General features: G+C 41.6%; 1 protein-coding gene across 2 annotated transcripts; it reads right to left on the bottom strand.

Moving 5' to 3' along the window:
* Positions 1-559: 559 nt before the first annotated feature.
* Positions 560-12291, bottom strand: LOC102234205 (solute carrier family 41 member 1-like). Of its 2 annotated transcripts, none has more exons than XM_005807825.2 (10): positions 12089-12291; positions 7620-7727; positions 7402-7473; positions 7171-7315; positions 6932-7078; positions 4608-4752; positions 4359-4438; positions 1820-1954; positions 1158-1306; positions 560-1076 (listed from the first exon to the last, which is right to left on the bottom strand). In XM_005807825.2, exons 1-10 carry the CDS (start codon positions 12215-12217, stop codon positions 879-881), a joined length of 1308 nt encoding a protein of 435 aa, XP_005807882.2. In that variant the 5' UTR covers positions 12218-12291; the 3' UTR covers positions 560-878. The 2 variants fall into 2 exon arrangements, with proteins under 2 accessions (XP_005807882.2, XP_023209281.1); XM_023353513.1 differs by lacking the exon at positions 12089-12291 and adding an exon at positions 8987-9756.
* Between the last annotated feature and the right edge of the window lie 741 nt (positions 12292-13032).

Below are 13032 nucleotides of genomic sequence, written 5' to 3'. Positions count from 1 at the left end.
AACATCAGCATCACTAACAACTACAGATGTGGAGGAACCTGGGAAAGGGGCGGAGCTTAAAGGGATCAGGAGGAATAATTGGTTATTATTTGCTGAGCTTCAATTCAGTTCAGTTTATTTCTTTAGTGCCAACTCACAACAAATGTCGTCTCAATGCGCTTAACAAAAAAGGTCATTTTAATTCACACATACATTTCCTTTGATCCTAGTTACCAAAAGGGCATTAAGCTCAGCTGATTATTCAAATTTGTTTATAAAGTTTTTATCTTTTATTATGGGAGACCTCTAATGTTCTGCGTTAGCAGTGCGCATACTGAGGGAAAATTTGTGGAGCAGAACTTTTCTCTTTTGAGAAGAACTTCTTGCAGCTCGTGAAAGACAGTTGTACCGTCCAGACCAGGGGTGGGCAACTCCAGGCCTCAAGGGCCGGTCTCCTGCAAATTTTAGATGCGTCTCTACTTCAACACACCTGAGTCAAATAATGAGGTCATTAGCAGGACTCTGGAGAACCTGACTGTTCTTAGGAGGTGATTCAGCTGTTGGATTCAAGTGTGTTGGATCAGGGAGACATCTAAGAGTTGCAGGACACCGACCCTCGAGGACCAGGATTGCCCACCCCTGGTCCAGACAGTTTACTAAAGATCAACTAAACAATCAAGACTGACAGCAGAACAAAATCTGAGTTGTTGTTTTTTAAGCTACACATTATGTGAGCGTTTTGTTTTCCCTTATAGTGAATAATGATTGTGACAGAATTACGGTTTGATCCAAAGTCAGATTATAGCATCTCTAATTATTAAGTCACCACCTGTCTTTTTGTTTCATTGTCTTTCAACTGCAGTTGCAGTGAGCTCAGCAGGGTGCTTCAGTCTTTCACATTAGGTACTAGTGCTGACCAGAAGCCCGGTCTCTTCAGAGCTGCCCGTCATAAGAAACCTGAAGGTCAGGGCCAAGAAAGCAGTTCCCAGCAGGTCCCCCAGAGCCGTGAGGTAGGGGATGGAGTAGTTATCTGGATCCAAACTCCGTCTCCACAGCCAGCGGATCATCAGGACGGAAGAGTAGAGCAGAACCACCACCTGCAGGAGGACGACGCTGGGCTTCAAATGCAAACACTGCACAGTTTTTAATATTACTTCTTGCAGTAAAGTGTTTCTAACCTGAAGCAGAGCTGCACACAGGTAGCAGATGATGAAGGTAGGCGTCATGGCGGTATGGCCTCCCCGCAGCAGCTGGACTGTGTAGAGGAAGAGGAGGTGACCCGGTACCACAAGGGCGACCAGAACTCTGGCTGATTTAGAGTTCACATCTGTTCAAACATGGACAGAGAAGCAAACCTCCAGTAGGTACAATCACTGACACTCACAGCTAAAGAGTCAGAAAATGTAGAATTGCCGATTTAGCCAACATGTATGTTTGTTCTGTGGCAGGAAGCCAATGCCTGGGGCTGTTTGGAGTTAACTTCATTGATTTGTGTTAGTTTAATACATCTGTCCCACTTTGAGACTTTGAGTTTAGTTTATTAAGCTGACTTCTTTTTTATTGGTCCGTCTGTGTAAATGTTGGATCTGTTCATTTTTTCATGTTATGAATAAACAAAGTGCCATAAATAATGAACCTGAAAATCTGATTTTTTTTAGTAAACATTCCCACTGAAAAACATCAAAACTAATAAAAATGACTGTTTTTGTTATTTTATTTTTATTTCCCAACTGAAGCTCACTATTAAAGACATTAGTGAGCTGCTCTGATATTGATCTATTGACAAAGGGTTAGTAAAGACCCAGGCACTTTTTTAGTGTAACATTGTTGTTGGTTTGACCTGAGGAGCAGAAGGCGGAGCAGGGTCCAGGACAGTCAGCACTCATTTTTACTGGGAGAGCTCCAGGAACGCTCCAGTAATGGAGGTAGGTAGACATCCTGCTCGCTTGGACCGCCACCAGATTTCCTCCAACTCCTGCAAGAACATGGAAACATAGAGCAACGGTCATCGCTTCTAAGGAGGCGCGGCAAAAGCAAATGAGGCGGATTAGCTGAGCCGGTCAACAACTGATGTCATCCAGGATAAGTTGCTGTGGAATATTATCTCTGCTGCTGCTAAATTCAGGTATCAGTGGCAATGTGAACAATCCATTAGGGCAGATCTATTCAGTCTTATTCTATGGTTTGTGACGTCATGCTTTATTATTTATTTTATATTTAAAATTCCTAATCACACTTTCTGAACCATTTGACAGAAGGTTTGTTGCAGTTTATTTGTTACATGTTTGATCAATGTAGTCAACTTGTTGTTTTTGTCATTTTCAGTTCCTTTATTTTTGATTGGATGTTATTTTCCTAGTTACACTGACTGAACAAACTCCAGGTGTCTTTGTGTGTTTGACCAGGCTTGTGAAGCTACTGGTGTGTTTAAGTGTTCTACTGGTGCAGAGTTATCAAATACATTTGTAATACTCTATATTATTGTTTTTAAAAAGAGAATTGTTTCGAGTCAATTCGGCTGTTTTTCTGTATGGAATCAGAATCAGCTGATGCTAAACCTCAGATATCAGTATTGGAAGTGAAAAAAGTGGATCGAAGCATCTGTAGTAAAATAGCCTTTTAAATCCAGAATCACTACCTAGAGCCTCTCACTATACTTGGGGGGGAAAAAAGATTTCAGAAGGGCATTTTTTTCCCTCCTGAGAACAAAGGGCAGGTGCTTTAGCGCCACCTTGTGTCTTTGGTTTCTCGCCCTCAGAATCACTGTCGACTCTCTGAAGATACTTGTGGATGATACGAGTTCAGCATTTAATTTCCTGTTGGGACAAATAGAGTATTTTTAGCTGAAGTGACTTAAAAATAAGGAGAATAATAAACAGCACAGTTCAAGACCTCCAGATTCAATTGGGAGGGGTTGCATTTAAATGTCTTTAAACAAAGAAATGTGCCATGCTTATGATCCATTATGAAGAGAAACTACATCATATGTTGAATCAAGGTTCTGATTTGAAACGCTGAGTCCAGAGCGTCAACAAATAGAGAAAAACCTTAATCCATATCCAAACAATCACTTTACTGGAAATCTAATCCAATTCTGTTTCCCATGACTCCTTTCTTTCCCCTCAAACTGTCTAAAAATTCATTGTCAAGTTGCTTGAAATTTTCCATCTGCCTTATAGCCCTTCCAGCTGATTTTATGAGCAGCAGAGTGACCTACTCTCTGCTCTCAGAGCTTTGAAGCACACGGATGATCGGAACAAAACAGGGAAAGTGTTCCTGGTCAACAAGGCATGAGAGGAGAGCCTGCATTGGAATGCCAATGCACTTCCTGGAGCAGGATGGCACAGAACAGCAGCCAGTGAAGGCATAGTTGGCATTCTGATCAGGCTTGTGGTCTATGTAAAGGCCGTTGTTATTGCTCTCCGCTCAGCATGCCGCTTTGTGGTCAGCAGGACTCGGGTCACAGACGATCTGGTTCTCCACGCCCCTCTGAGGATCCTCTGACACGGAGGCCAATGAGACTCCAGCGTCTCTTTCATGGCTAATGATTGATGACGGACTCAGATGTGACGCTGAGCTCGGCCTCAGCAGGGCTTTGGTTTGCAGTCAGGCTCTGGAGGAGTTAAAAACACTTAATCCCGTTATTCATTATGGGATTTACTGCTGGCTTCCAGCATGGCTCAATCATTTCCACATGTCATCATTTTCCGGCTTTGCCAGTCTCTTAAAAGCAACTCTTTAGAGAGAGAAACGTCATCATTATAAAACCCGTCATTGTAATTTATAGCATCGTTTTAGCTCAATTAAAAGGATTAGCTGGACCATGATAAAAGAAAAACAAAGTTACTGTTCAAATCTCTGGAGACACAAACAGGATGAGTGCTTTATAAGAACATTTTTTACAAAACATCATTGAACATCTATTTTTAAACAATTGCTCTTCTGCTTATCTAACTACCTGCAGTATCTAGCTGTACTGTGATGGATAAGGTTCTGGAAACCGTTTATTCCTACTGCAAATTGACAAATTTATCTTAACTTTAATGTTCCTTCGAGTTATTTTGACAAATCTTTAAAGATTTTTCACATTTTTTCAAATGTCAAATTTAAAATTATCCATAGATATTATTTAAGACAAAAGCTTTCACGTTTTCTTTTTTATGTTTTTGTCATTTTTCTTTTTGTCTCCGTTCTGAGGATAAAATTTATCCATCCAACAAAAAGTTCATTAATTTTTTGTTCCAAAAATTTTAATAAAAAACGTACACATTTCTAACACCAAAATGGTGTCCATTATAATAATCTCTTGATGATTTGTAGGCCGTTGCTCCCTTGTGAGTGGTTAAAGTTAAAGTTTGTCTCGTCAGTTTTTAACTCACCGTTGATGATGGGGGTGAACACAGCCATGCCTTCAAAGCTGGGGTTGCTCACAGTTTTATCCAGAATCAGACCACCAATGCTAAGATGAAAACATGATTACATATCAATCAGAATAGAATAGTTTTGTTAAAAATGATTTTGATTCCTAATGAGGTAAAGTTTTGACTTTTTGGAGATCAAAAGCTCATGAATCAGTCTTTGAGTTGAGGTGAGGAAGTGATCAGATGACTCGTCACTGGTGAACCCACCTGCTGACAGACATGGCCAAGATGACCGGCTGCCATCCTGACTTTAGGACTTCTCTGATTGGTGGACTGCGGCTGGCGATGATGACCCACACGGGGGTGAGCAGCAGGAAGAAGCCCCCCACCACGGTGGGCAGGTACCACAGATCTGGAGGGCAGCAAAAGAAAGAATCAGAAGACGGTGAAGAGAGCAATCTGGCTGTGATGACTCAGCTCTTTTCTAGCTATTAGCAAAAAGTTAATCAGGATTTTGCTGCCCTCCTCTGGTTAAAACAAACAAACAAAAAAGAAAAAGTTAAAATGCATTAACCCTTCTAGGACTACCATTATAAAAGTCCGCATGAGCATCTTTTTACATTTTTGGATGCTGCAGAGTCATTATTAGGAGCACTCCAATGTTCTTTACATCTATAAAATCCTTATAAGTCCTCCTTTCCAAGTTTGTATGCCATTTATCAATAATAACTGATTAAAAATAGAAAATTTGCAAAACAATAACAAGAACTCCATCCGTTTATAATTTTTTTGACATATTTTTGTAAATATGAAGAGTTTCCTAACTTTATTTACCAAAGTTCCCAATACAAAAAAGTTGCACACAAGCCTTCTAAACCAAACACAATTTATTTGGAGTTTTTTCAAAGCTTCGTTTCAAAGTTACAGCCAATTTTCTAAAAACAATAAAACGAGGGAAAATAAAAAAAATGCTTTTATCAGTGCAATCAGAAAAAAGAAGTGCAGAAGATACATTGCACATTGTACATCAACAATAAAATACAAACATTTAAATGAAAGTGTGTCAGTCTTTGTGTATTCACATGAGAAAATGTCTGTCCACATGACAGACATTTGCAAGAGCAGAGCCAAATAGCACGTGCAGGAAACGGAAATGACTTTCATGAAATCTCACCTGAAGTCATGTGACATTTCATGAAATCTCGTAGTATTTCATTCTGTCAACGTCAGAACAACACAGGAAGTGATTGGCCAGACCCGAGCTGATCTACAAATAGAGGGATGGATGCCACATCATGTTTGTGGACCCATCCTTTTTACTATAAATCTGTGAACTCGTCTGCGCGCGCACAGCAACTCGGGGGGGATGTTTAGGGTCGGAAAAGGAAGCGCAATTCTTACAGTTTAATATGCAAAAAAAAAAATTGCTCTACCTTACGTGGTTCGAATTCTACCGGCATTTGAAAAATATGTATGCATCTCAGATCGCCGGCGATCTGGTAGCCCGAATCGGGTTAATGATGTTTCTATAAAGGCTTTCCAGATCACAAAAATCCCTTTCAGCTACTCCACATCTGGGATATTTTTGTTCTTTACTCTTTAAAGCGGCAGTAGTATGTATTTTCCAGTCACATTGTATCATTTTTTAGCAGTCAAGTAACTATGTTACCTTCACTTGCTAGAAAAATGCTGACTGTATCAAATATGACTGTATGAAGCCCATTAAAATGCTGACTACATCGTTTTAAACTGTGTGAATGGGAATAAAAATAGCAACAGGTATTTTGTTCCATATAACACAGTAGGAGTGTAACAGGTAAACCTTCTATGGATGCAAACTCCACTAAAAACCCACCTGTTTAGGATTGTATTTGAAACTTAATCAATTACAAATTTATTGATGGAACTTGACTTAATGCTGTGTTTTGATTGTTGATTCTATGTTGCATTGTGTTTCTGTGTTTGATTTGATGTAAAGCACTTTGAAATGCCTTGCTGCTGAAATGTACTATACAAATAAAATTTGATTGATTGATTAATGAAGAAATTTGACTATCTAATTTAACTCCTTTAAATTGGGCCTATGTCTCTTTAAAAACTCCTGCTCTTTTTGAAACTCCGCCTCCAGGAACTTATCTCAACATGGCTCCTTTATTAACCCTTTAACAACGTTTTTAGCTGCTTGTATGATGAGCTGTGCTCACCATACAAGCAATTCTTTAATCAATATACATTGCTTATATATTGCTTGTATATAGTTCTTTAAGCAATATACAAGCATTATACATACAATTGCAGTAGTACTGCAATTAGAAGTACCACTGCTAATTGTTGCTGACTAGTCTGAAGGAGCAGAGTGGGGAGGGCTGCTCTGTGAGGCAGAAGCTTAGAAAGTGAGAAACTTTGTCCTTGAAGACGGGACGAGGTCCACCCAGGTGTTTTGCTCAGTTGAACGGTTGCCATGGATATGAAAGGATTTTTTTTCAAACATGCATGAAACACTCCAGGTATGGTTTTAATGACATAATGTAAAGTTCATTACAGTTAGTTTTACACTATATTGCCCCCTTAAGGGAGGTTGTCTCTCTGACCTCTGTAGGTGAAGAAGAAGCTGCTGACCCCAGCAAGCAGGGACAGGGTGATGAGGTCACCGAGGCTAGCAGCGATGGGCGTGGCCACGTTGTCCGGGTTGATGCCCAGCTTTCTGGAGCCAATAATCACAGCCACCACCACCAGCCCTGTCTCAGCCCACAGGACAGCTGGATGAAGCTGTCGCATCACATCAACTACGTCGTATTGTGTAAATTAAAGCGTTGAGCGTCGGGCTGACCTAGAGCGAGCGCGGCGATAAAAGCAGTGCTGATGCTGCTGGCACACAGGATGGCAGCCTGGACACCGTCCACTCTCTCTCTGCTCAGACGGCCCAGAGCCACGGCGGCTACGGCAGCCAGGAAGCCCACAACTGTAGCCTGAACCTGGAGGCAAATTCAAAGCAATGTTAAATACAGAGTCCAAATAGTGTGTGAGTGTGTGTGTGAGAGGGAAAGAGAACGCAGGCCACCTGAATGAGGGCCATGTTACAGAGCACCATCCTCCAGCGCTGCCGAGTCTCGTCCATCTGCCCCATGTTGGCCTGCAGATGGGAACAGATTTACACAATAATCCCATTTCCTCACAAGTCATTGCAGAAACTTTTCAAAGTGCCAAACATCTCGTGTTTTACTCAGTCTCATAACAGACTTTATTTTGCAGTGTGTGTTTAGTGAGTGTTGCGCTCACTGCTGTTGACAGACGGGATGCCAGTGTCATCTCTAGGTTTCCCTTCAGCCCCACCAGAGCCGGCACCAAGACGAACACCTCAGAGATCTGCTGGAACACCTGCCAGTGCTGACAAGCACAGAGTGGCATAAACAAATCACAAAGTCCTAATCCACATGTTCAGCTCATCCTCATGCCCTTCATTCTGTCACCAATTTCCTATGTGAGCTAGATATCTACTACAGGTGTGTAAAACTTCAAATTTTAGTATTGATCTGATAAAAATACAGAGTCAGTATCACCAATACCCATACCGATACTGATACCGATACTTATATAAGTTTGATACATCATCAAACTTCTGACGTTTAAATGCTCTCATGGTTTATTTAGCCCTAACCCTTACTTTGGACTTTTGTCCAAAGTTTTAATTATTTTAAAACTTTGGACAACGTTAAACAGAAACAATAGAAAACCTGTGTGCATTTTTCAGAGATAAACAAAGTGCAAAAAAATATAATTTGAGGGCCAATTAAATTAAAACAAAGTTTTAAAGTAGACTTAAGAAACTACAAGCAAAATTTCAAGAGGGAATCTTATCATGTTACTATCGATCTGATACTAACATCTACTTGGTATCAGTTTTTTTATATTTTGAATCCATCTGCCACACTTTAATAATTACATGTATAAGCAATCTTATTTCTTACTGCCTGGCATTAAATCAGACTGATCTGTTTTTTTGGTCTGAAACAAAAGTTGCTGTAACCAAGTTGCTCCAAAATCATGACTTAGTTGTTCATCCGCCACTTAAAGTGCTGCACATCCTGTATGATGGAAATGTTTAAGAGAAACAACAAGAGAAAGCATAGAAAACCGACAAAAATTCAACAATAATAAAAACCAAAACGTCACTCTAAATTTCCATATAATTCTTTCCTCATGATGTCATATTTTGTAAAGTGCACCAGTCCCTCCAGCAGCAGCACCAGGATTCCTGCTGGGTTTGTGTTCTCAGGTGAGCAAACCTCCTAATTTTCCCTCCAAATGGAACAATGTTCTTTAAGGTTAAACACGTCAATCTTCCTTTCATCAGACGACTGGTCATGTCGTCTGATGAATGTCTTTTCCCCTCAGTATATTTGTAAACTGCTGTGTGGTTTTTTTTTCGTTCCTTTCTGAATGGCATCAAATTAATGAAAGTCCCAGTCCTGTTGTCATTGACAGTGGAGCTTAGAAAACTTATTTTCTGAGCAACAACTGGCTCTAAAGAGTTTCAGAACCACTAGTTTGGATCCTACCAAGTTAAGTAGTAACAGCTTTTCTGACATGCTTCTCTACACTTATGTTTAAACAAAAAGCCCACTCTGAAGTATAATTCTCCATACTTGTGCGGCGTCCATGACCGGCCCGGCCGGCAGGATGTGGAGCCGGACCGGCTTCACCATGAGGCCGCCGGCAGAGCGGCTCCATCTGCAGCCGAGGCCTCTGAGCTGGTTCCCTGGAAACGCAGCTTGCAGGGACTGATGTGCCACCGCCATGACACATCGGTCTGAACCCATCACCGCTTCAAGGCTCTGCTCAGGTGTGAGATGACATCACTTCCTGTTCAGCCCAAGACCTGTCACCTCCACCTTCGCTTTGAAAACTCACAACAAAGTTAGTCTGACTTTAACTCAGAGGGACGTTCAGCGTGGAAGTGGAGTGTAATGCAGGTCTGGTAGGAATCTTCTGACACACACATACATACACACGCCTACACACATCCACACGCACACACACACACACACAAAGACCCCCTTTGTCTCCTCACGCCTCGCTCTTCAGCAGCCGGGCGGCCGAGGCGGAGCGCTGGACGGCTGGCCTGAACAGCCTCCACCTCCTCTGGGACAAGGACATCCAAAAGGCCAGGAGCTTCCTCTCTGCCCTCCCGCTCTGCCACTCCGTCTCCCTCCACATGTCCCTCTGTTTGTCCCCCATCCCGTGATGTCCGCCTTGAGCCTGGAGCCCCTTCTTCATGTCGACGAGGTCTGGTCCAGGCTGTGACCTTCTGACTGACCCCTGTGATGCTGCGTGTCTTTCAAATTCCAGATGAATAGAGACAACAACGTTTTGATCTGAGAGGAAGGAGGGAGTGTGAAGGAGGATGAGACACTTTTTCCTCTCCAGTCAGGTGGAGCAGACTCCTCCTCCTCCTCCACCTCCTCCTCCGCCTGCAGCGGGCTGTTGACGCACTCGGAGCTGCAGCAGGTGCTGGACCTGTGGCCGACATGTGGTGCTGCTGCTGTGTGGGAAGGACGAGCTTTTACCCTGCTGGACTTGGGAGGGGAGCGAGACACACGAACAGATCCCATCTGCTGTCTGTCAGAAGTCAACTGGTTTCCCTACATAATCTACCGACTCATATGAATTCCCAGTCAAAACTCCTCACAGGTAATCTGTCAATGCAGGTGAGACGGGGAGATAAATAAAAAATCCTCACTAGTTCAGATTGAATCTGTTCCTGCATTGTGCGACGTCTGATGTGTGCAGATGATCAAGTGTGTGACCTAAAAGTCCTCACAGACACCTACATCAGGACAATGACTCAGCTGAAAACTGTCCTTGTTACATGGCTCCTGTCACTGCAGCGCCCCCTAATGACTCAGGCGGCGGAGCTCACACTTAGTAACGCAACACACAATACAACCTACTGTGTTTTATTGAGGTTTTATGTGACAGATCAGCACAAAGTAGGGAGGAGGTGAAGAAGTGACATGTTTCATTATTTCAAATCTGAAGAAAATATGCATCTGAATTCAACTCCACTGACTGTGACGCTGCTAAATAAAACTCAGTTACATTCAGGAACGGCAGATTTTGAACGGAGTTGATCTGTGTGTAGTTCAGTTCCAGCAGTGGCCGTTGTTGATGTGGGCAGTGTGTCCAGGGAGGCATTTGAAGGAGGGGCGCACAAGCACAACACACACTGCAAAATACAAAAGAATCTTACCAAGAATTTGTTTTTTGTCTAATTTATTGTGCAAATATCTTGGTACACTTGAAATAAGGCAAAACTAACTTAAAGGTAACTTTGTCAACAAGATGCAGGAGCTTGTTTTAGGTCAATAATTCCTTACTGTTGATTAAAAGGACAAGTTCCTTTTTATCAAAGGAAAAATAACTCCTTTTTACAACAAAAAAATGTTTTGTTGTAAATGGAAATAATCTGCCAGTGGAACTAGAATTTGTTTGATCAACATTAAGGGATGATTGCCTTAAAGGGGCGGTATTATGTATTGGTATTGTGGTGCCATTTTATAGCACAGTCAAGTAACTATGCAAACTTTGGTTGTCATAAAAATTCTGTCTACATCAAACATTAAAGAAATTTGACGGTTTTAGTGTACTAAGGTAATTGCACTAGCAGCAAACCAAACATACCGTGTCACATTTGGGGGTTTTGCAGTGCAAAACTACAAGTTTTCTGTTGCTTTTATGCCCAAGCAGCCAGTTAAGAGTTGGTGCTTCCTGTTTGTTGCTGATAATTAATACAGAACTTTACAACACTGAACGCAGCACCGTGAGAGGTGGTGGTGGCAGCATCATGATGTTGGAGATGTTGGTTGTTTTTTTTAGCAGAGACAGGTCAGTCAGAGTGGTTGGGATGTGAATATGGAGAACTTCAGGGAAATATGTTCTTTCATTACATGATTGTATAAAACACTGTAGCCAAGATTTCTGTTTAGACACGACAGAAATATTTGTCATAAATTGTTAGTCATAAAGCAGATGCCTGTGTCTCCAGAATGTTTTATCTATAATCAACACCATAAACACACCATCACATATTATTTGACAAAACGTCGGCAGAAAGATGACAAAGCATTTTTTTCAACACAATTTTTTTTTATGTGTTTAAAAAATTAAGATAAAAATTGATATAATTGTTTTGCGTGTAACTGGATTCACACCAAGTGTCTCAAAGCGCTTTACAAACAATCCAACCTCTTTACTGTCACATATAATTTGTGCAGCCTAATATATTCATGTTCCTGAATCTGACACTGATTTTATGTTCTTTGGCATCTTTGGAATAATTAAAACTTCTAAACTTCTTCAGTGAATGAATTATAATAAACTAAATTTAACGGGTTTTCCAGATACTTCCTGCATTTAGACCTGCGTGTTGACACTAACAGAAACAGCAGCTCTGCCTTATCTCTGAAACCTGTTTATTTCTTTCCATGGGTCGGGTTGGGGTCACCTCACAGGTCATCCTGACCTCCTGACTTCCAGTTTAAACCAGATAACAGTGGACTTGTGTTCAGCTTCCACGTCGGCTACTGGAAATCCATTTTAACTCTGGGGAATTTGTAAGCAAATCATTACTAAGAAAATACCTGCCTACAAAGATCTCTTTATCATACAGAAACCTCAAAGAGTGTTTCTTGGACCTCTTCGGTTCCCATAGATGTCATGTACTAAGCTTCAGTTCTGGTGTCACTAACCTGTGCGCGGTCCAACAACATTCCAGCTGTCACCATACCCTGACCGGCCAGCAGGTACGAAGGCAGAACTTGGAGGCACATGGTCCAGGATGACTGTCCACAGGAAAGGTGGAGCTTCTCCTCCCTCATCTTGTCAGGACCAGACAGCAGTGCTGCCGACGTTCATACTGTAAAACTGACCATCTCTAGTCCTCTCACTCCGACCCGGAGCCCAGACTCTGTTTGTCTTTCAGCGTGCCAATTGAGAAGTGGTTGACCTGTGGGTCAATCAGCTACAGGTCTCTCCACAGCAGCAGCAGCTGGATCTGTGGCATGTTTGCATGGAAACTCCGGACACGTTTACATTCCAACCATCTCAAATTAGTAGACATTATAGTTACTTAAGATATCCCTAACGATCTTAAATTCTTAAATTAACACTCATGAAGTCAAACATTCATTTTTGGATAGCTGGAATGTAGCGGATTTTAAATGAAAATGGCCTAGCATAAATGACAAACCAGCCCGAGTCATAGCGTCACATTTTCAGCCTCAGAGTTTCCTGTCTCAGACAATTATTGTTACTTAAATCATGTAGTTAAAATATTACATGTTAAGTAAAAATATAGGGCAAAGTTTACAATTTATTGGGCATTTTGTCATAGACATATTTACATTATGCAACATTATGTTATACCCCACACAATTCATTGACTTAACTGAACAGTGGTTGGCCTCACCATCTGTCCTCATTTGACGTTGCTAGCTGCCAGCTCAGTTTTGGGAAAAAGATGCAAACTTTGCACATTGAGCTGAATTTGTTTGGAAAGCTTCTTCTTTTTAATTTTAGCCTCCTCGACGCCAGCCTTACTCTTCCAACTTTCCACCATGTTCATTGGGTGCTGCGTCATGTTGCGTCTCCAAAGGCAAAACAAAAGGAGATTCGCCAATGAGGCGCAGGCTCT

Source organism: Xiphophorus maculatus, chromosome 20 (assembly GCF_002775205.1).
Source record: "Xiphophorus maculatus strain JP 163 A chromosome 20, X_maculatus-5.0-male, whole genome shotgun sequence".
Lineage (NCBI taxonomy): Eukaryota > Metazoa > Chordata > Actinopteri > Cyprinodontiformes > Poeciliidae > Xiphophorus > Xiphophorus maculatus.
This window is presented reverse-complemented; position numbering and strand designations above follow the sequence as displayed.

Bases quoted from the DNA above. Each gene is read 5' to 3' on its own strand.
- LOC102234205 (XM_023353513.1), bottom strand. From the start codon at position 9,160: ATGGGTTCAGACCGATGTGTCATGGCGGTGGCACATCAGTCCCTGCAA. The intron at 7,079-7,170 runs GTCAGCCCGACG...GGGCTGAGACAG, and splicing joins TATCGCCGCGCTCGCTCTAG to GGCTGGTGGTGGTGGCTGTG. The intron at 4,753-6,931 runs GTCAGAGAGACA...GCTGCCCTCCAG, and splicing joins CTTCTTCTTCACCTACAGAG to ATCTGTGGTACCTGCCCACC.